General features: G+C 43.4%; 1 protein-coding gene across 2 annotated transcripts in view; it reads left to right on the forward strand.

Annotated features, from left to right (window-relative positions):
- The window catches only part of PRDM11 (PR/SET domain 11), a 30,329-nt gene extending 12,231 nt beyond the window's left edge, over positions 1–18,098 (forward strand). The window contains exons 5-7 of one of the 2 annotated variants that reach the window (XM_074955328.1): positions 10,905–11,092; positions 14,447–15,097; positions 15,898–18,098. In XM_074955328.1, the coding sequence (XP_074811429.1) occupies positions 10,905–11,092; positions 14,447–15,097; positions 15,898–18,062 (3,004 nt within the window). In that variant the 3' untranslated portion in view covers positions 18,063–18,098. Of the gene's footprint in view, positions 1–466; positions 4,489–10,904; positions 11,093–14,446; positions 15,098–15,897 lie in introns of those variants that run through there. The other variant, XM_074955329.1, reaches the window with a different exon arrangement.
- Positions 18,099–20,657: the final 2,559 nt, after the last annotated feature.

Consider the following 20,657-nt stretch of genomic DNA (forward strand, 5'->3'; position numbering starts at 1 on the left):
AAAATATAATGTAAGCAATAGTACATGACCAGGTATTTGTCATCAGATATCTGCACATCTCTGGTGAGTTTTGACACTAGCCTGAAGGCCAGCTGTCTTAATTTAACCAGACCATGCAATTTTTCTTATTTAGCCGTGCTTTTGAAGAAGGTAGGTCATCACTATTGTTTAAAATTATTTTAGTTTCTGGTAACAAATCCTGACCCCTGTGGTTATACTGGATACCCTCTCAGGTTGGATCCCTCCTCAACTGATTGGGTTCCTTCACATTTGTTGCTCAGGTGCTAATATTTGCTTTACATGGGCACGCACGTTTAAGTTATGCACCAAAAACTGTATCTGGAGGCTTGTCTCTAACGCTAGGATAGTGAAGAGAAAGCTTTCCAGCTGCTCTAAGATCTCTTGAAACAAGTCATGGGAGAGAAAGTTTTGCCATAATAATTTGCACTTCTTGTTCTGTTTAAAGCTGATGAAGATGAAGAAATGCCAGGCCCCTCACAGGAGCACCACTTCTCATCACTGCAGAGGGATGGTGAAGAAGCCAGCCAGCTCTCTGGGCCTTCTCTCCTCCGCACTTCTTCTTCATCTGATCAATCTGAAGCTACCAACCAAAGGCAGGAAGTGCAGCACTTGTCCCCACATGCCCAGTCATCCTACCAACCCCTTCACCCACGCACCAGGAGTCCGCCCCTTTCTAGCTTCGATCGGCAACTACTCCATTCCCACACCCAGCAGACAGACCTGTTCAGGCAGTTCTGCCAGGAGCTGGTGGCTATCCACAGAGACATGGCGGACAGCATGCATGTGATTGGTCAGAGGATGACTGACCTGACTGGGCAAGTCAGCCAGATGTGCCAGACCCTGACAGAAATCCGTGATGGGGTCCAGGCTTTTCATAGGGTGCAGGACCCTAATGCCACCCCAAGGACTGTCCTGCAGGCACCCTGCTCAAGGAACCCATCTGAGCCCCATGCAGAGTCCAACCAAAGCCCCCCAAAGCAGCCTGCTCCTGCACGGACTACCAGGTCACAAAAGAGAAAACACCATTTTTAATCTGCTTCATGTTAAATAAAAGAAGGGAGGTCCATCCTGAGCTGTTGCGAATTCACAGGGCCTCCACCCAAGGATCAGTATTACATGGTGAGGAGCAGCAGGCCCCCCTTACCTGTAAAGCAGAGTTATGGCAGCTGAGTAGTAGGCCTGGCCCGATGGACTGACAAACAGGTGTCTCAAGCCTTTTAGAACCTGGATTGTAGGGAAGTTAAACCTCAATTCTTTTTGTCTTGTAGCTATTTCGAGCCATCAGGGCCCCCTGTGCTTAAGTGCTCTAGAGGCTGAGAGATGCAATTAGATTGATTTCTTTGATCTTGGAGGATGCCTGTGAAACATTATTAGGGCAACATATTTGCAAACTTCCTTTAAAAACCAAACCACAAAATATCCCAGCCTCTTTCCTCCCACTATTATCCTGCAAATTGGCATATGTGCTATGCAGATTCTTAACTAAGTGATGCATCATTATAGCTTTAAAGGCTGTAATTGCTCATTAGTTTATCTTGTGCTCTGCAATAATGGGAGATCAGGGCTTACTGTAATAATTATATGCAGCTTTGGGAATGGGGATATAAAAGTGCAAATGCTGAGATGGGAAGAAAGTAGATGCAGAGAGAACCTCCCACCCGCTGCAACTTGGGAGAGACTGTCCAAGCATTGTTTGACACAGAGGATGGCTCTCAATGTCCACTGAGAGTAGGATAAGAAGTAATCCAGTTTAGTTTGCAGCAGAGGAAAATTTAGCTTAGATACTAGGAAAAATGTCTTAACAATAAGGATAGCTAAGCACTTGAACAGGCTTCTAAGGGAGATAGTGGAATTCCCAGCAGTGGAGGCTTTTAAGAAAAGGTTGGATGATCACCTATCTGGGATGACCTAGGTATAATTAATCCTTCCTTAGCATGGGAGGATGGACTAGATGACCACTCCATCCTCCCATGATTCCATAAAACCCTCAAAGATGTGGTGTTGCACTTGCCCAGAACCCTGCAGTATTGCACGCATTTGCACTGCAGGGTTTAATCCATCTATTTCCTTGAGTGTATCTGAGGCTCTGTCTGCACGTCACAGTCAGGGTTAAACATGGCAAGTATTTGTAGTGTGATTGTGGCCAAACAGGGTTGTACCCTGTTCCTTTCTGGCGTGTTATAACCTCTATTGTTTTTGTGCACCAAAAAATGTGCTAGGTATTCTACAGAAACAAGTAAAGACATAGTGCCTGATTCCGATCTCATGTACACTAGTTTTACATCAGTGTAATTCTGTTGACTTCGGTGGAATTATTTACAATGGGGTATCGTAGGGCAGAATTTGAGGCATAGTCTCTGCCCTGAAGAGCTTACAATCTAAATTTCCTGATAGATATCTAAGCTAAAACCTCAAACACTTTGTTTCTGTCCAGACAAGCGAGAACGATGTTTCAGCATTTTAAACTTTGTTGTTGTCCTAGGCTCCCTCTGCCTTTACATGTATAATCTTGGTTTTGAAACTGGGTTTTAGCACCCTCATCCGACCCGGCTACAACACACCTTGTTGAGTTGAATCCGCACAGCAGTTTTTTCACAACACAATTGGGTGTTACCCTGGTTTCCACATCCTCATCTGTCATGCCACCTCAGACCCCAGAAACATCTGGCCAGTTATCCCTGTGTGCCAAGAGGACATTCACGCAGAGCAGCACCAGCAGCTTGTGAGCCTGTGCTCTCTGGGATGTCCTACTGTTCATAGAGCTGGGTAACAGGAGAATTTTCCAAACTGGAGACACAAACAGAGTTGGGGGGTTCACATCTACACACAAGTGTTACTACCTGGTTGCACAGAGACAGCACATGTTCTCCTAGATCTCTTGAAATGGTGACACAAGGTTAGCTGCCACAGTTACTAACCAAGTACTAACCATGTTGGGTATGTGAACACAAATCTGGTTTAGAGCCAGCCTTGTCACAAGCCAATTGCAAATTCATCTAAAGGTTGTGTAGGCAAAGCCTTAGTGGACAGGGAACTCAGACAGCACAATATGTGAGATCTACTTTACTGTTCTGAAACTGTTAAGAGTGTTTTCTTCTTTCAGCTGTTTGCCATTTCTCTTCTAAAATATACTGTGAGAATTGTCTAAAATACTTCAGTTCAGTGTTACTGCAGTGGTTGAGCCATTCCTGGTGTGTGTATTTTTATTTTACTATCCTGATACAAATAGGTTAAATTTTAATTGCTTGAGAAAGGGCTCTAGTTCAAGAAAGCCAAGGTCTGGTGAGGAGAAAACCACCTTTCTTCTAGGAATTAATCAACTTTGGATCTCATAGAGGAATTTCCCCAGAGCATCAAGGCCAGAGCAGTGCAATGCTTGCTTTCCTTTCTATTAGTCTGCCATTTTGCTTCAGTTGCAATATTTGTATTCTGTAGAAAAATACTCTTTTTGGTTTTTATGGTGGGGGAATGTATTTGGTCTCGGCTGAGGTTGGAGAAACTTTTCTAATGTGGCTTAAGGAGAAACTGAGAAATGGCAAATGTTTTAAAAAGCTTGTATGAGTAAATATGGTGCTACTGCTGAATATTATTAGTAACATTCTTAGTTTATATTTATTATAATATTTGGTCCATGCTGATGTCTTGTTGATATAACTGCAAGATTAGCCCCACTGGTTATGTTGTCCTTGGGGAGCTGCCATGGGAACTCTCAGAGCTAGACAATGGAAGCCTCAGCTCTGCAGCTGGTAGGCATCCACAGTTCCCAGTGACATTTATGGTCGTTATGGGTACTCAGAATGTTTTAGAATAAAGCCCTTAATGTATAGAAGCACTTAAAGAACGATGACCGTCAGAGGTGGTTCTAGTCCTTTGGGGGCCCTAAGCAAGAATAATTTAGGGGCACTCCATTACCTCTTACTGACTCCCTAAAAATACTAACTGCATTGTTTCTGCAAACCAAAAAATGTACCAACACAACACATACTAATATGCTTGTTAAAATCTCCACATTAAATAAGATGAATAGTATTTTGGGGGTAATACTAAATCGGGGGCCCCCGTTGAGCTGCTTGGGGCCCTAGGCATTTGCTTAGTCTCTTTATGTCTGGAGCCACCACTGATGACCCTGTTTTCTGTTCTGCTAATGGGACAGCCTAAAGCGCAAACCCCTGAAACATCAGGGCTCAGGGCATTGGTGACGAGAAAAGACCACATATTATAAAATCCAATGACTAGATTAAGTTATATCCCTGAATTTCCTCTGTGGGGTATTACTAATGGGCCCAGTTCCCGGCGGGAATTGTCTGCCCTTGTAGACCCTCAGTGAAATGGTTGCTTTGTACTGTCTTGCAAAGGGCACTTCCTCCTGTGCACATCACACTGACTGGTGATGGAAGCCTGAGAAACAAAGTGCCCGTGTTGAAGCATATTGCTGTGCTTACGCCAGTATTTCCATTTCTTGTATATGCTGGAAAAATATTTCTTTAAAAGTATTTTGTTAAATAAATTACAATAAATATATAACACTTTTAACACACATGCTTGTTGGGTCATTTGTCCTTCCCACTCCATCTCTGCCTGGATTTGTGCCAGGGAGCTAAAGTTAAAGATCTGGTGTACGCAGCCATCTCAGAAGCCACATCCATTTGCTGTCTGACATTCCCAGACATCCCAGGGCTGCCAAATGTCACAAACCTGGAGTGACACATGAGCCTTTGGCAGTCCTGTCGCTTGTGGCTGGGGTGCAGGTAGGCACCTCCTGTGGCCACTGAAATGGAGGCAGCAAGTTGCTGCTGTTCCTCCTGGGTCTGCTGTGGTCCCTGCCTTCAGGCAGCCAGGTGGGCTTCTCTCTTCCCTCCCCTCGGCTTCTCCTGGCACCAGACCAGCAAAGAGTCCCCAAGGAGGAGATAGTGCGGGTAAATGGGGGGAGACAAAGAGAACAGGATTAGGGAGGCTGAGGGGGGAGGGGCAGAATGACTGAGGTTCCCCCACAACAAACCTTTTCCAGGGCTTCCCAACTGTCCCACAACACACACACCCTGCCCTCCAGTGGCCTGTGGCTCTCTCCAGTACTTGAATCTCCACTGGGTCCCCTTGTTCCCTCCAAATCCCCCTTACTTCTGAAGTGTGTGAGAAATAGCTACACCAACCACCCCTGAGCAGGGAGACCTGAGAGCTTCTTGGCTTCTGGGAGTCCAGAGTCAGCTGTAAGAGAGAAGCGGTGTAAAGGGAATACAGAATAGCATTTAGCCACTAAATGGAAAGCACATACTGCAGGGCCAGCTTCTGTATAGCTAAGATCACTGCTGCTGCCCGCTTGCCTCTCCAACAGCTAAGGAATCAATTCCAGTCAATACACACCAGCAAGAGCGGCAGGCTCCCATGTCTCTGGGCAGTGCAATATCTGAACAGTGCTGTTGATCTGAGACCTGGCATTTCGCTGGGTCAGAATAGACTGGGCAGAGTCCTTGTCAGCATTTGAAGAGGAGTTTACTATGACTTTACACTTTGGCTTCTCTGTCCCAGGGCATAGAACAGCTGGGAGACTTTATCACCCCTGTGAGAGCTAAAATTCATTATTTTCACTTTACTCCGTAATCTGCAGGTACCTCTTCAAAACCCAAAGCAATTGCAGATGGATGGGTTTGACTGAGTCACATGTCTATGGCCACCAGTACCTCTCTCCTTTTGGAACCTCACCTCACTAATATTGCTGGGAAACAGCCTTATTGTCTTGTCAGAAATTGTACCAGTGTCTATGTCTTCACGAGAAATGCTGCAGTGCTACAGCTGCACTGCCATGGCACTTCAGTGTAGATGCTCACTCCCATGACAAGAGGAGTTCTCCCATCACTGTAGTTACTCCATCTCCCTAAGAGATGCTAGCTAGATAACACCGGTGGTTAGGTTGGCTCAACTATGTCACACAGGAGGGTGGATTTTTCACACCCCCTGAGCATTGTAGCAGGGTCAACCTAACTTTTGAGTGTAGATATTGTTAAATTGCTTCAACCCCCTCATGTAGACAGTCTTAAATTGGTTTGAGCACCTTAGGCAGTGTCTACGCCTAAAACGTAGGTTGACCTAGCTACATCACCCAGGGATGTGAAAAAATTTGCCCCCATGAGAAATGTAGTTGAGCTAACTTAAGCCTTGGTGTAGACACCACTAGATTGGTGGAAGAATTCTGTCAACCTAGCTACCACCTAGCTACAGTGATGGAAAAACCCCTCCTGCTGCTGTAGCAAATGTCTACAGTATGATGCTACAGCTGCAGCACCATAGCTATGCCACTGCCGTGTAGACGTAGCCTTACATCAGTTTTAAGATGATTCAATACTGTTCAAAGGCACTCTTAAACAAATTCAGAAATCCCTACACAATGGGGTTGTACTGATCTTAACTACACCAGTTCCTAAACAGGTTGAATTAAAACAGTGTAATTTGTATATGTAGACCAGACCAAAGACACTGGCTAATTGCTAGGTGGTTAACAGCTGGGAACTAACCATTTTCCAAAGTAGGTATGGGCCACTAGAGAGTTGTCTGCACAGGAGCAGGGAAGGCTGGGAGATTGGCTTCAGTAAGGTCTTCTGGGAAAATGCAGAATCACCTGGCCTTTCTTCCCAGCCAGGAATTCTCTGATCACAGAATGTAGGAATGGAAGAGAACTCAAGAGGTTATCTTAATTCAGTCCCCTGCATTGAGGAAGAACAAAATATTATCTATTCTAGACCATCCCTGGCAGGTGTTCGTCTAACTTGTTCTCAAAAACCTCCAGTGATGGAGATTCCACAACCTCCCTACATGATTGGTTACAGTGCTTAACTACCCTGACAGGAAGTTTTTCCTAATGTCTAACATAAATCTCCCTTTCTACAATGTAAGCCCATTGCTTCTTGTCCTGTCCTCAGAGGATAAGGAGAACAATTTGTCACCTTCCTCTTTATAGTAACCTTTTACGTACTTGACTGTTACCATGTCTCTTCTCCAGACAAACCCAATTTTTTCAATCTTTCCTCAGAGGTCATGTTTTCTAGACCTGTATTCATTTTTGTTGCTCTCCTCTGGACTTTTTCCAATTTTTCCACATCTTTCCCAAAGTATGGTGCCCAGAACTCCAGTAGAGGCCTTATCAGTGCTGAATAGAGTGGAAGAATTGCTTCTCGTGTCTTGCTTTCAACACTCCTGCTAATACATCCCAGAATTATGTTTGCTTTTTTTTGCAACAATATTACGTTGTTGAGTCTCATTTAGTTTGTGATCAACTATGACCCCCAGATCCTTTTCTGAAGTACTCCTTCCTAGGCAGTCATTTCACATTTTGTATTTATGCAGTTGATTATTCCATCCTAAGTGTAGTACTTTGCATTTGTTCTTATTTAATTTCATCCTATTTATTTCAGACTGTTTCTCCCAGTAGATCATTTTGAATTCTAATCCTATCCTCCAAAGCACTTGTAACCTCTCCCAGCTTAGTATCATCTGCAGACTTTATAACAGTACTCTTTATGGCATTATCCAAATCATTGATGAAGATATTGAATAGAACCAGGCCCAGGACAGATCCCTGCAGGACCCCACTGGATATGCCATTCCAGCTTGACTGTGAACCATTGATAAATGCTGAGTATGGTTTTCCAAATAATTGTGCACCCACCTTGTAGCAGATTCGTCAAGGCTACATTTCCATAGTTTGCTTATGAGAAGATCCTATGAGACAGTATCAAAAGCCTTACTAAAGTCAGGATACATCACATCTTCCGCTTTTCCCCCATCCACAAGACTTGTTACCCTGTCAAAGAAGATACTAGGTTGGTTTCATATGATTTATTTTTGACAAATCCATGTTGACTATTACTTGCTAGGTACTTACAAATTGATTCTTCGATTATTTTTCCAGGAATCTCCCTTGCCATTTAAACATGCTGCCAGTTCCAGTGTTTTCCCCCCCTCCTCTCATGGTTCCCACCTCAAGGGGACATTCAGTGACAATGTAATTTTAAACTGGTGAAAGGAAATACTTCTTTACAAAATGCATAATGAATCTGTGGAACTAATTGCCACAGGATATTATTGGCTAAAAGCTTGGTAGGATTGTAAAAGTTTAGTTATATGGATGAGAACATCCACATTTACATTAGATTGGAAAAATATAAGGGATACAAAGCCTCCTGCTTTAGGGTTTAAACCAACCACTAATTGCCCAAGGCTAGGAAGAAATTTACCTATGGGCAGATTATCCCAGAACTGTCCATTATGGGGTTTCTTGCTCCTTCCTCTGAAGAATTCAGTACTGGCCACTGTCAGTACTGAACTAGACAGCCTGAACTAGACAGCCTGAACTAGATCCACCACTGGTTGGATCCACAATAGCATTTGCTGTATTTCTTTGTATTTCACACATACACACCACTAGTTCCCGGTGTGATGGAAGGTCAGGAAATGGCAGTCAAGGTAGGTTATATTGGAAGCTGGGCTGGGAAGAAACAGTGTGCAGCCAGCACTGTACCTGGGAAGGGAAGCCAGGCTGGCAAAAGAAAAGTGGGTGGGAATTGTGGGTCCTTACTGTACCTAAGGATCAGGCAGAAAATTTGAGAAAGTTTGGGGGGTTGGCAGGCATAGTAAGCCATGTAACAGGAAAACGTGGCTTTAACATTATCTTGTTCTTGTGTGACCTAATAGAAAATGTTACCAGTTCACTCTCACACAAAGCTGAACCTTACTGAATTCTCAAAATCTCTATGACAAATCTAGTTATTGGGCACATACAACATTATCCTGCCCTACAAGATACTGTCCTATAAATATCAGTGTTGTTGGCTACTGGGTTGAACCGTGCACATTCTGTAAAGTATGAATGCCTTTGTGGAATTTGTTAAATATCTAAAAGTAATTGTGCTTGTGTAGAGGAGCAGACTGATCTCATCAACGTTCTCACTCAACTGGGAGGCTGGGGATGAAGAGTAGCTGGAGAATCAGGCCTTAACTGTCACTGGAACATTTCCGTAGTTTTGCTTGTGCTGGGGCAAACATTCCCTGCACTCACTTATGCTGCTCAGGTGGACTAACCACGGAACAGATCATAGCGAAGCAGCATATTTCCTGGGTGCTCTAGGCATTGTTTTTTGAATGCCTGAATAGGTCAACACAGAAGTGACATCTGATGCACAAGCACAATCCCTAGTAGCCTCCTTCCCAGTGCTACATTGCTGTGAATGAGGGCTCACTTTTTCTGACATATTTATAAAAGGCTAATTAAAAAGTCTCGTAGGCTGTTCGTATTATTTTGCTGGTGGGAGTGATGAAGGCTGTTGTTTGCATAATTACTGATGACTGTAGACCATTGTGAGTACTGTGTGTAGCACAATAGTATATAAAACATAGCTGATTACAGTCAAACGGGCAGTTGGTTAACACTAAAACCAGAGCTGATTGAAACTCATGCTGTCGGAGGCTTTGCAAAGCTGTTTCTTGTATTTACAAAACTTGATCAAGTTTGTGAACTTTTCCCCCTGCAATTTTGTGTGTGTGTGAGAGAGCAAGAGAGAGAATGTGAATTCAAGGAAAAATACACACATTTCTCTATCCAAAAAGAAGTTGTGCTTTGAATTAACAATGATTCATACAAGGCACAACAGTAGGAGATTGTAGAAGGAGGCATAATGGCTGCTCTCCCATACTGACATTGGGGTCATTGTGACATGTAGCCTTTAAAGCTGAAGAGAAGAGGAGTAAGAAGGGGAGAAGATGTTATAAATTATAATAAATATATAGTTTTCAAATAGCATCAACCAGTTTTATACGCACAGTATTCGGGTTCTGCTTCTAGTCCTATATGCCTACAAAAAGTAGTTAAGCAGCAATGGATAGGACCCTTATGGCTTATAGGATGCCTTTCTTTCCTCCTCCAAGATGAAGAAAAGGAGGCGCTAGCCTGACTATTCTATGTCTGCCTCTAAATCTGTATATTATCGAGATGCATGTAGAGGATGGGTTGACTAGCAAGATTAATTTCCATGTTCCCACTGCGCTGAAATTGGGCTTCTGGAGAACAGGAAAAAAAAAATCTCATTGTTGAACTTCGATCTTTCAATCAAAAGTCATTAGCAGGTCGTTAGCCTGTTATTGGATTTCAAGCATTTCGAGTTTCTCTACACTGTATTCTTTTGTACTGGATACCAATGAAACTGCACACGTGCAAAAGCCACCAGTGTAGATGATCTCTCAGTTTCCTAGACTGCAATTTAAAATGTTTGGCTCATGCACTCATCATCAGCCACCATGATCTTCCCCCTTTTGAGTAACTAGGTACTGCTTAACCAGCAAGGGAGAAGCTAAGAAATATGGCTTATCTTGAAGGGTCAAATGGTGTTTGAGCAGCTGTTGGTGGGAGGCCAGGATTGGTGGGAGGCCAGAAGGTTCTGTCATTTCCAAGACTCCTGGGGTGGAACAGGGGGTAGACCTGGTCCAGGAAGACCAGAGTCCAGGAAGTCACCAATTCCGTTTAACACATTTTAGGCAAGAAAAATGTCAAAGGTGAGTGTGTGCGTCACAAGCACTAGCACTGATAGTCCTTCATATGGCATGTATATTGTTACAGTAATAGAAGTAGTAACCTCCCTTCCCAGGCTGAAACAGCTACCACAGACTCAAGAACCAGTTTAATAGTCCTTAGGTATCCCTGTTCGTATTCTTGTATCTATACACTGACATATCATTGTCCATAATTCAATGTTATCCAATCTGGCTGGTTCTGTGGCTGTCTTTGAAGATCGTTCTGGCATGACTGTGGATGTGTCTCAGTTGACTTTGATAAGAAAGGGAGGGGGCACACCTCCACTGAAGTTTATGATTCAAGCCTACTTTATCCTCTCCCTCAGGTATGTGGTCATATCCCGAGAGGAGAGGGAGCAGAATCTGATGGCCTTTCAGCATAGTGAGAGGATTTACTTCCGAGCCTGTCGGGACATCCGGCCTGGGGAGAGGCTGAGAGTCTGGTACAGTGAGGATTACATGAAGCGGTTGCATAGTATGTCCCAGGAGACCATCAACAGAAACCTTACAAGAGGTGAGTTTCTTCCTTCACGTCATCCCTTTTTTCCCTTTCTGTGATCAAGCTTTGTGCACCAAGTGCTTTCGATCGAAGGCATAATATAAATAAATAATACTCAACCTCTATACGGAGTTCTGAACTTCTATAACCAAAGTCCACTGAGTGCAGAGTCCCTCCTGCCTGGTTCCCTGGGATAGATATGAGTTTAAAAAAACCCACACGTTTTGGAGTGAAGGATCACAGAAGGGCATTTTCACTTCATGTACTGTAAGAAACTGAAACAAAGCACTGGGATCTCAGAGCTTTCCCTCTACAAGGCTCTCTGTTCTGAAGGCTGCTGAGCTGGTGGCTCTCTGAAGACCATAGATTCCAAGATCAGAAGGGACCATTGTGATCATCTAGTATTTGGATGGCTCTGTGTGCATGTGAAAGGGATGTTTCCTTGGTGTGTTTTGTATATGTCTGATTTCCTGACATAATTTCTCTCTTTCTTCAGTGAGTCAATTTGGGAATATCACTGCATTGGCTAGAGGCTCATCAGACATACAGCTTTACATGTCTTGTAATGCATATGGCAGGCTTTGTAATTGGCAGTGGAATCAGATTATTTTTTCCTTGGATTAGTATTGTTGTCTTATTGCAGGAATAGCCACACTGGAACAAATGAACTGGTCCTGCATTCAGTTGCCAGAGCAATCAGAGATTTAGAGGAAGACAAAAACAAAACAAATCACAAAACCTCTCATGCACCTGATTGTCTGTACAATGCAATGACACAAAGGGGACCAAGGGAATTTATTTGCAAGCCCAGCCACAGAATGGCAGGGCCTCTGAGAGGCAGCCAAACTAAATACAATTTTATAATTAAAAAGCCTATGTGTATTATTGCACAGCTGCTGCCTTGACTTGGTAAAAGGTGTCTTCTGTTAAAACATGGGTAGGGCAGAACCTCCTAGAAGATCTGTTTAGTCTGTCACCCTGGTTTTTACGCATGGGAAATATGGTATATCAATGATAATATTTGGTGAATATGCACTTATTCCATGAACAATTATATTAATAATTGTACTGTATACAAGCTTATGGGGAGTTGCTTTATCCCACACATGTCGCCAGTTGCTAAAATATTTTGAAACTTTCAGAAGATACTAAAGGGAAAGACTATGTCCTGGGTGTCCCACATATCAGCTGGCAGTTAAGTGGTATGCCCCAATGCTTGTCTGAGCCTGAATGCCCATGACACAGGTTCTGGAAATCAATAGCCCTGCCACACAAACACCACACTTGCATTTAGACCTTGGATTTGTATGAATTCAGAGATTAAGTCACAGTGCACATTGGACCAGAGTGAAACTATGTGTGTAGTGAAGAACTGGGTCTGCGTCTCACCATCCTGCTGCATGATCTTGTTTTAGAAGAAATTGAGATGGTTGAAAAGGCCTACCGAGAAACCTGCAGGTATCTCTGGGAGCCAGTCGCTCTCTGCAATGGGCTCAGTATTGCAGAACAGAAATGGAGACGTTGCAAATACTGAGGCCTTGTCTACACTACAGGGGAAATTCGATCTAAGCTACGCAATTTGAGTTACGTGAATAGCTCAAAACCACATAGCTTAGATCTACTTACCGCAGGGTCCACACTACGCGATGTCAATGGGAGATGCTCTCCCGTCGATTCCCCTTACTCTTCTCGATCCAGTGGAGTACAGGGGTCGACGGGAGAGCGATCTGCGGTCAATCTAGCGGCTCGTCACTAGACCTGCTAAATTGACCGCTGATGCATCAATCGCTGCTCATCAATCCCCCGGTAAGTGTAGACAAGCCCTGAGCATCACTTGCAGACTTTCTTTAGAATTCCCAGATTTTTACAGCATCTGCTCTGAGGGCGGCTCTGGAAGGTGCTTCACCTTGCTGATCAGTAGAAAATAGAAATCTTTTAAATAATATTATATTTAGAAGCATACCCGAAGCATGCACAGTCCTCTACAGCCTGCCAAGTAAAAAGACAGACTTTGTAAAGTCCCAATAAGTAACAAAGCTGCTATTATTTTTCATTTTGTTTTTATCATCAGAGTTTCTGCCTTAAGACCTATTATATAAGGGTTTTTCATGTGGTTTAATATCTTTATAGGGGGCTGAACCATTTATTTAATTATAAAAGAAGTAGGATCAGTCTTAAGTCACTTCCTTTATCTCTGGCTGCAATCCTCCACTAAAGGGGAAAAAATAAGGTAAAATATTCAAGCCCTTAGAAACGCCCTGGTGAAATGCATTGAAACACAGGCTGTTGTTTTGGTTCATACAAGACGGCAAGTGGGGATACAGCCCTGACCTAACAAACCGGCATGAAATTGGTTGTCCAGTCCAGCCCTCCATATAGTGGAATACCCTGAGTGTTTTGAGTCTTGCATCTTTTCTGCATTCTTAGCATTGCTTTCCTCAGAAAGACCCTAGTAACTCCTACACTGTAACTTATGAAAGCATGAATATGGTTTAAAAACAAAAAATCGGCATAAAGCAACCTCTTGTTTGGGAAGTCACCAATGCTTGAAGTTATTTACAAGATAGAAGAAAGATGGAAATTGAACCAAACCTATCATCCTTTGAATATCCAGGTAAGGAAATCTGGCTATTCCCTTTGTTTTAAGCAATTAATTATTTGTATAATGTTGCTTTTATTTTTTAATTTTGAATAGCGGCCACATTGTTAGAATCCATTGGGACAAGATAGCTGTCCCAACCTTGGAGGGCATTCACCAGTTTTAGCTGAGTTGGCAACATGTACCACAGGGATTAAGACTGCAAGTCTTTGATCTCTTTGCGCTCTCGTCTCTGAAAGAGCCTCAAACTGAAACAGAATGAAAAGGCCTTCCAAGCTTTCTGTTGTGAAATGGGCAGACTCTGGGGTTCTGATGGAAAACTCTGAATCTCAAGCTTCGTGTTGTTCACCTGATACCTTTTACCAAGTCAAAGTAGTCACTGTACTTCCAGAAAGGCAATAGGTATTTGGGCCAGAGCCCTGGATTCCACTGTGATCAGTGATTAATTCTGTAGTCTCATTCCAGCACAGGTTGGTTATACCTGTTACGTTCGGCAACATGCCTATAGTTTTTCTTCTCCTAAAAATGTATGGGTCCTACTCCTGTATGGCTGCCTAAATACTGTCTCTCCATTTTGAAGGCTTGCCCGTTAGTAGAGCTCCTCTTCTTCTGAGTCTTGATTTCCACTGAATTCTTTTAGTTCCCTTATTTGTAATGCAATCAACAAATATGCAGGGATTTGGCCTGCTTTTTTCTTTTCTTTTTAGTTTGGATTGAGGAATATTTCATAGTTCTCTTTGATGATCCCCACCCCTCACTTTCCTTTCTAGGAGATAAAAAATTACAGAGGGAAAAGTCAGAAAAAATTGTGGAAAATCAAGAGGATATGAGAGGCCCCCTCCAGCTCACCACGTTAAAGCAAGGGAAGAGCCCCTACAAGCGCAGCTGTGATGAGGGGGAATCTCACACCCAGATGAAGAAAAAGAAGATAGATCTCATCTTCAAAGATGTCCTGGAGGCTTCCCTAGAGTCAGCAAAGCGGCAAGAGCACCAGCTAACAACAAGCACACCCCTTTCCATTAGAAAGGCATCCAAATACCAGGCCGAAGACATCTTTGAAAGGTGTGGAGCTGCCATTCGGCATAGCTCCCCAAATTTTAGCAGAAACCAAAATGAAAGTGAATGGAAGGTCCCCCATGGTTCCTCTTACAGTGCGGCCAAAGAGATGGGCCTCCTGGAAGATGAAGATGAAGAGCCTCTGTCACTCAAGGCAGAAAGCCCAACTGAGCTGTCGCTAGCATCGACTCAAGGCAACTCACATGAAATCCCCACAACTTCCTTCTGTCCCAATTGCATACGATTGAAGAAGAAGATCCGTGAGCTGCAGGCTGAGCTAGACATGTTGAGATCTAGCAAGTTACCTGAGCCGCCTCTTGTACCACCTCAGGTACCCGAGCTCCAAGAGTTGTCTGACCCCACAGGTAAGTCATGCAGAATTAGAATGTTCTTCAAACCCTGCTTAAGGAAAGTAATGGAGTTACTATCTGCTGTGTATGTCTAAAATGTTTTACTCTGAATATTATGAGGAAAGCCTTGTTTTATGGAAGCCTGCTGAATAGGTTTTGCAGGGGGAAGAAGCAGTTGCTGTGAGTAGAATAGGAAGACATGGTTTGGGGAAGATTCTGTAATGATGACATGCTCTATTTGTTTCTATTGTAATCAATATGCTGTCAATAAAAAAACGGAATTCCATTGCAGCTGGTTTGTTTGCTGTATTCTTGACGCATTCTTTTTTTTCCAGCAGAAGCACCAGGAAGCTCTGCTTGAAAGTCTGAATGACTTGAAATGCTGAGTCTGAAATATACTAGCTCACTGCATGTGTATAAAGCATAATGAATTCTTTGCCTCCTTTGGAAGCATTCATTGTTCACTCTATGGCCTTAATGCAAGCGTGTGTCCCTTTCTGAAGATATTTCATTTCCTCCAGGAACTTAGTGACTTTCTCTCCCAAAGCAGTATGTGGTGTACCTTATACATTGCACTAGTGGCCAAAATGTCATACCATTTCTTTTTGTCCAAGGTGGCCTGATGTGTAAGATTTATACGAGAACTATGTTGATTTTTCTTTCAAAAATTATATTCAGAGGACCAAATTCTACTACCGGTGTGCAACCAATGAAGGGTAGAATTTGGGCCAGTTGTTCAGACAATATTCTGTGTTATCTTTTGAATGTTTGCTGCATCTCTGAACTTTGTAAATATCTTTTCTTTTTCTTTTAAGCTTCTGAAAGCATCATCTCTGTTCCCACAATCATGGAGGATGATGACCAGGAGGTGGATTCTGCTGATGAATCAGTTTCCAATGACATGATAGCTGCAACAGATGAGCCTTCAAAGATGTCTTCTGCAACTGGTAGGAGGATTCGACGCTTCAAGCAAGAGTGGCTTAAAAAGTTTTGGTTTCTGCGGTACTCCCCTACGTTGAATGAAATGTGGTGCCACGTCTGCAGGCAGTACACGGTGCAATCCTCTCGGACTTCAGCCTTCATCATTGGCTCTAAGCAGTTCAAGATACACACTATAAAGCTTCACAGCCAGAGCAACCTTCACAAGAAGTGCCTGCAGCTCTACAAGCTCAGGATGCATCCAGAGAAGACGGAAGAGATGTGCCGAAATATGACCCTGCTCTTCAACACAGCCTATCACTTGGCTCTGGAAGGCAGGCCCTACTTTGACTTTAGGCCTCTTGCAGAACTACTGAGAAAGTGTGAACTCAAAGTGGTGGATCAGTACATGAACGAGGGAGACTGCCAAATCTTAATCCATCATATCGCCCGGGCTCTGCGAGAGGATCTGGTAGAACGTATCAGGCAGTCTCCCTTTCTCAGCATCATTCTGGATGGGCAGAGTGACGACTTGCTTGCTGACACAGTAGCAGTTTACGTTCAGTACACGAGCAGCGATGGACCTCCAGCAACTGAATTCCTGTCTCTTCAAGAGCTGGGCTTTTGTACAACAGATAGTTACCTCCAAGCATTAGACAGGGCTTTTTCCAGTTTGGGAATAAGATTGCAGGATGAGAAACCAACTATCGGTTTGGGAGTAGATGGTGCTAATGTTACTGCCAGCCTGAGAGCCAACTTGTTCATGACCATCAGAAAGACTCTGCCTTGGTTGCTTTGCTTGCCCTTTATGGTACACAGGCCCCACTTGGAAATTTTGGATGCCATCAGTGGGAAAGAGCTTCCGTGTCTGGAGGAGCTAGAAAACAATTTGAAGCAATTGCTTAGCTTTTATCGTTACTCTCCCAGACTGATGTGTGAGCTGAGAGTCACTGCTGCCACTCTTTGTGAAGAGACAGAGTTCTTGGGAGACATCCGAGCAGTGAAGTGGATCATAGGGGAGCAGAATGTCCTCAATGCGCTGATCAAGGATTACCTTGAAGTTGTGGCCCATCTCAAAGATGTCAGTGGTCAGACACAACGGGCGGATGCTTCTGCCATTGCCTTGGCTCTCTTGCAGTTCCTTATGGACTACCAGTCAATTAAACTGATTTATTTCTTGCTGGATGTGATTGCTGTGCTTTCGCGCCTTGCCTACATCTTCCAAGGTGAATACCTCCTTGTGTCACAAGTGGATGACAAAATAGAGGAGGCTATACAGGAGATCAGTAGGCTGGCAGACTCACCTGGAGAGTACTTGCAGGAATTTGAAGAGAACTTCCGTGAAAGCTTTAACGGCGTTGCTGTGAAAAACCTGCGGGTGGCTGAAGCCAAATTCCAGTCAATCAGAGAAAAGATCTGCCAAAAGACCCAGGTAATCCTGGCCCAAAGGTTCGATTCCCGTAGCCGAACATTTGTGAAAGCGTGTCAGGTGTTTGATCTTGCAACTTGGCCCAGAAACACAGAGGAGCTCATGAACTATGGAAAGGAGGATATGATACAAATATTTGAGCACCTGGAAGCTGTTCCATCATTTTCAAGAGAAGTTTGCAGAGAGGGGATGGACACCAGAGGGAGTTTGCTGATGGAATGGAGAGAACTCAAGGTGGATTATTATACCAAAAATGGTTTTAAAGACTTAATCAGTCACATTTGTAAATACAAACAGAGATTTCCACTCTTAAATAAAATAGTTCAGATCCTCAAAGTCCTTCCCACCTCAACAGCCTGCTGCGAGAAGGGGCGCAATGCCCTGCAGAGAGTGCGCAAAAACAACCGCTCTCGGCTCACTCTGGAACAGCTCAGTGATCTTTTGACGATTGCCGTTAATGGGCCACCCATTGCCAACTTCGATGCCAAGCGAGCACTAGATAGTTGGTTTGAGGAGAAGTCAGGCAATAGTTATGCACTGTCAGCAGAAATGCTGAGCAGGATGTCCTCCCTTGATCAGAAGCCGATGCTGCAGAGCATGGACCACGGCTCTGAATTTTACCCTGATATTTAGGAAGGAATGCCTCAAATTCTGAAAGCTGTTGAATAATTTTTTTAGTCTATACTCTAAACTTTGATATATTATATAAAATATATATATATATATAAAACTCACACTGAAAATTAAAAATTACGGCGATGTGCGTCTGATAGAAGCTAAGTGGAATTTTAAGAAAGAGACAATATTTGAAATTTACTGATGTCTCCAAACATGGCAGCTGCAGCGTAGGTGGCAACATTTCATTTGTCAGAAGCATGTGTTGGGGCCATACTCTACATGTTCAAACCTAACAATCAATCTATAAGCTAGATGACGGGTCTCTGTCAACCTCCTCCTCACAGTTGTTTTCCTTGTGTGTTTGTGTGCGTGTGGGGTGGCGGGGGGGGGTACCCCCACCTTTCTTTTCATTGTTTAGTCTAGTTATTGAGCCATTTGAGCCATTCACTGATGGTTGTCTGATTTCCAACTGAGCGACTTGTGCATGTGTGTTGGGATCCCTCCCCTGCTCCCCAACTTCACTTTGTTTTCTTGTTTAGAAGTGGAAGCTTTATTCACTTATGCAGGGTGCTGGATATTTTTTTCCCCCTATTTTAAGAACAAATGTATCAGCTAAACTGTGATGCCTGTTTCTCAGTCCTCCCCACTGGTGGGCTGTAGAGTAAGGCAAAGCTTTCAGGTCCCCTTGTGATAACCCCATTACCGGTCAGACATATTATAACAATGTCATGTGCAGACTATAAGATAGCATAATGGAGAAAGCATGGGGAGTTTTTTGCATTTATATTTTTACATTGTAGGAGATTAAAAAAAATTATACAACTGTTCATTCAGAACCAGGGCTGCTGTGGAAGTGAGATGGCCAATGAGTCAAGACCCATCAGAGGGTGGAGATTTCAGGGCTTAAAAATTATATTCTGATTTACATTATTTATACTCTGTCTTTATAATCATAGATTGTTGTGGTTTTGGTTTTATTTTCTTGAATGAGTGGAAAAACACCTGCGCTAATTCCGTGGCAGGGAATATCAATGCAAGATCTATCTTGGGTTATAATGGTGTGATGATGTCTTTTTAAAGGTTCATGTATTCTCTTGTGACCAAGGTGACATGTTTCACAGCATGGCAGAATGGCGACAAAAGGAAGAAAAATGCTGTACTTCTTCCTGTGAAATAGTTTGTCCTTCCTTGAAAGGGCACGAAGTCCAGCAGAAAGGTGGAAGTAGCACTTTCACCTTGAACTGCAAATGAGTTGTTGTTGGGTTTTTTTTAACAGAATCACACGGTCACACAATTATCGCTTCAGGTTAGAAAAGAAAAAAAAGAGGTGCAAAAACTCCCCGGATGCTAGTGCCTTGCCTTGCTAATGTGATATGGGCAGCACCAATCTGACCAGAGCATCACGGGAGTTGAGACCGTGTTGTCCAGAAGAATCAGGCTGGCATGTTCCCAATTCCCAGAGGGAAACGTCTTGTGCCAAGCTGTGTTGTTTGGAAACATGATGGTGGTGTCAGCAACACTGAACCTTTCCTTTCTACCGCTACCCTCCGCCCTTGGTCTTGGTGCTAAGATATCTCTAGAACTGTTGCTGCTAGTTGATAGTTTTTCATTTATATAAATATATATATATATATATATAATTATTTTATTTTTAAACTTTTTTTGTTTTTAATGGTGATGTAGCATGTTTTAAATCAATCTCTCTTGGAGTCACTTCTACTGCCAAGGTTCGCTCACTGTCTTCCCCAACAAAACACACACCACTGCCTGGATCCCGCCACACCGTTCAAACTAATCTGTGCTGAACAGCAGCACGCAGGTCAGGTGGAGACATTCTGGCTCAGCTCCTAAGCCCAAGGGAAACGGCAGAACTTGTATGTCTGATGGGTTTAAAAGTGCATCCCGTCTATCCGTACATTACCCCTTATGGGGTGCGTTGAGAAGTGGAGTTGGATACTGTTTGAAGCATTAATTGTGATGACTTACTATGTTCCTTACCCTAATCCTGCCACACATACTATATAGCAAGGATGTTTAGCTGGTCACTTTTGAAAGGGTTAAAATAGACCAAGGAGCCTCTGAATTCAAATAGTGATATGTGGGAGGGAAGCAATACAGTTTGCAGCACTTAACTCCTTCCTTTCTGCCCCTGCCATTCCCCATACAGTATATGGAATGAGTGTGCTAGTGCAGATGTGCCAGAGTGAGCTTGATAGGTAATGTCTAGTGTACATCAAAATCACCATTAAGAATCAGGAACTGGAATGTTTCCCCCTGGAATCCCCTTAGAAATCAATAAGTGAGTCAGGTCATGACACTGTTCCATATCAGCACAGGGGAAGGCAATGTAATACCTGGCAAGTGAATAATGGTAATAAACGGCTGAGGTACCTTTCACTCCCAACAAAGCCTTGCATCAGGACGACTCGTCCTCCCAAATGAGGAGAGCTCTAGACCAGAGGCCCAGTGGAATTGTGCAGACTCAAATAGCTCATTGCTTAGCCGTCAGAGGGGAAGCTCTTGCTAGAGACCCAAGGTGTTCACAGCCCCTACTGGCTTCGGAAGTAAAAAACTGCTCATTGCACTGTCATAATACTATCAGATCAATTT

This window comes from Natator depressus, chromosome 6 (genome assembly GCF_965152275.1).
Source record: "Natator depressus isolate rNatDep1 chromosome 6, rNatDep2.hap1, whole genome shotgun sequence".
Lineage (NCBI taxonomy): Eukaryota > Metazoa > Chordata > Testudines > Cheloniidae > Natator > Natator depressus.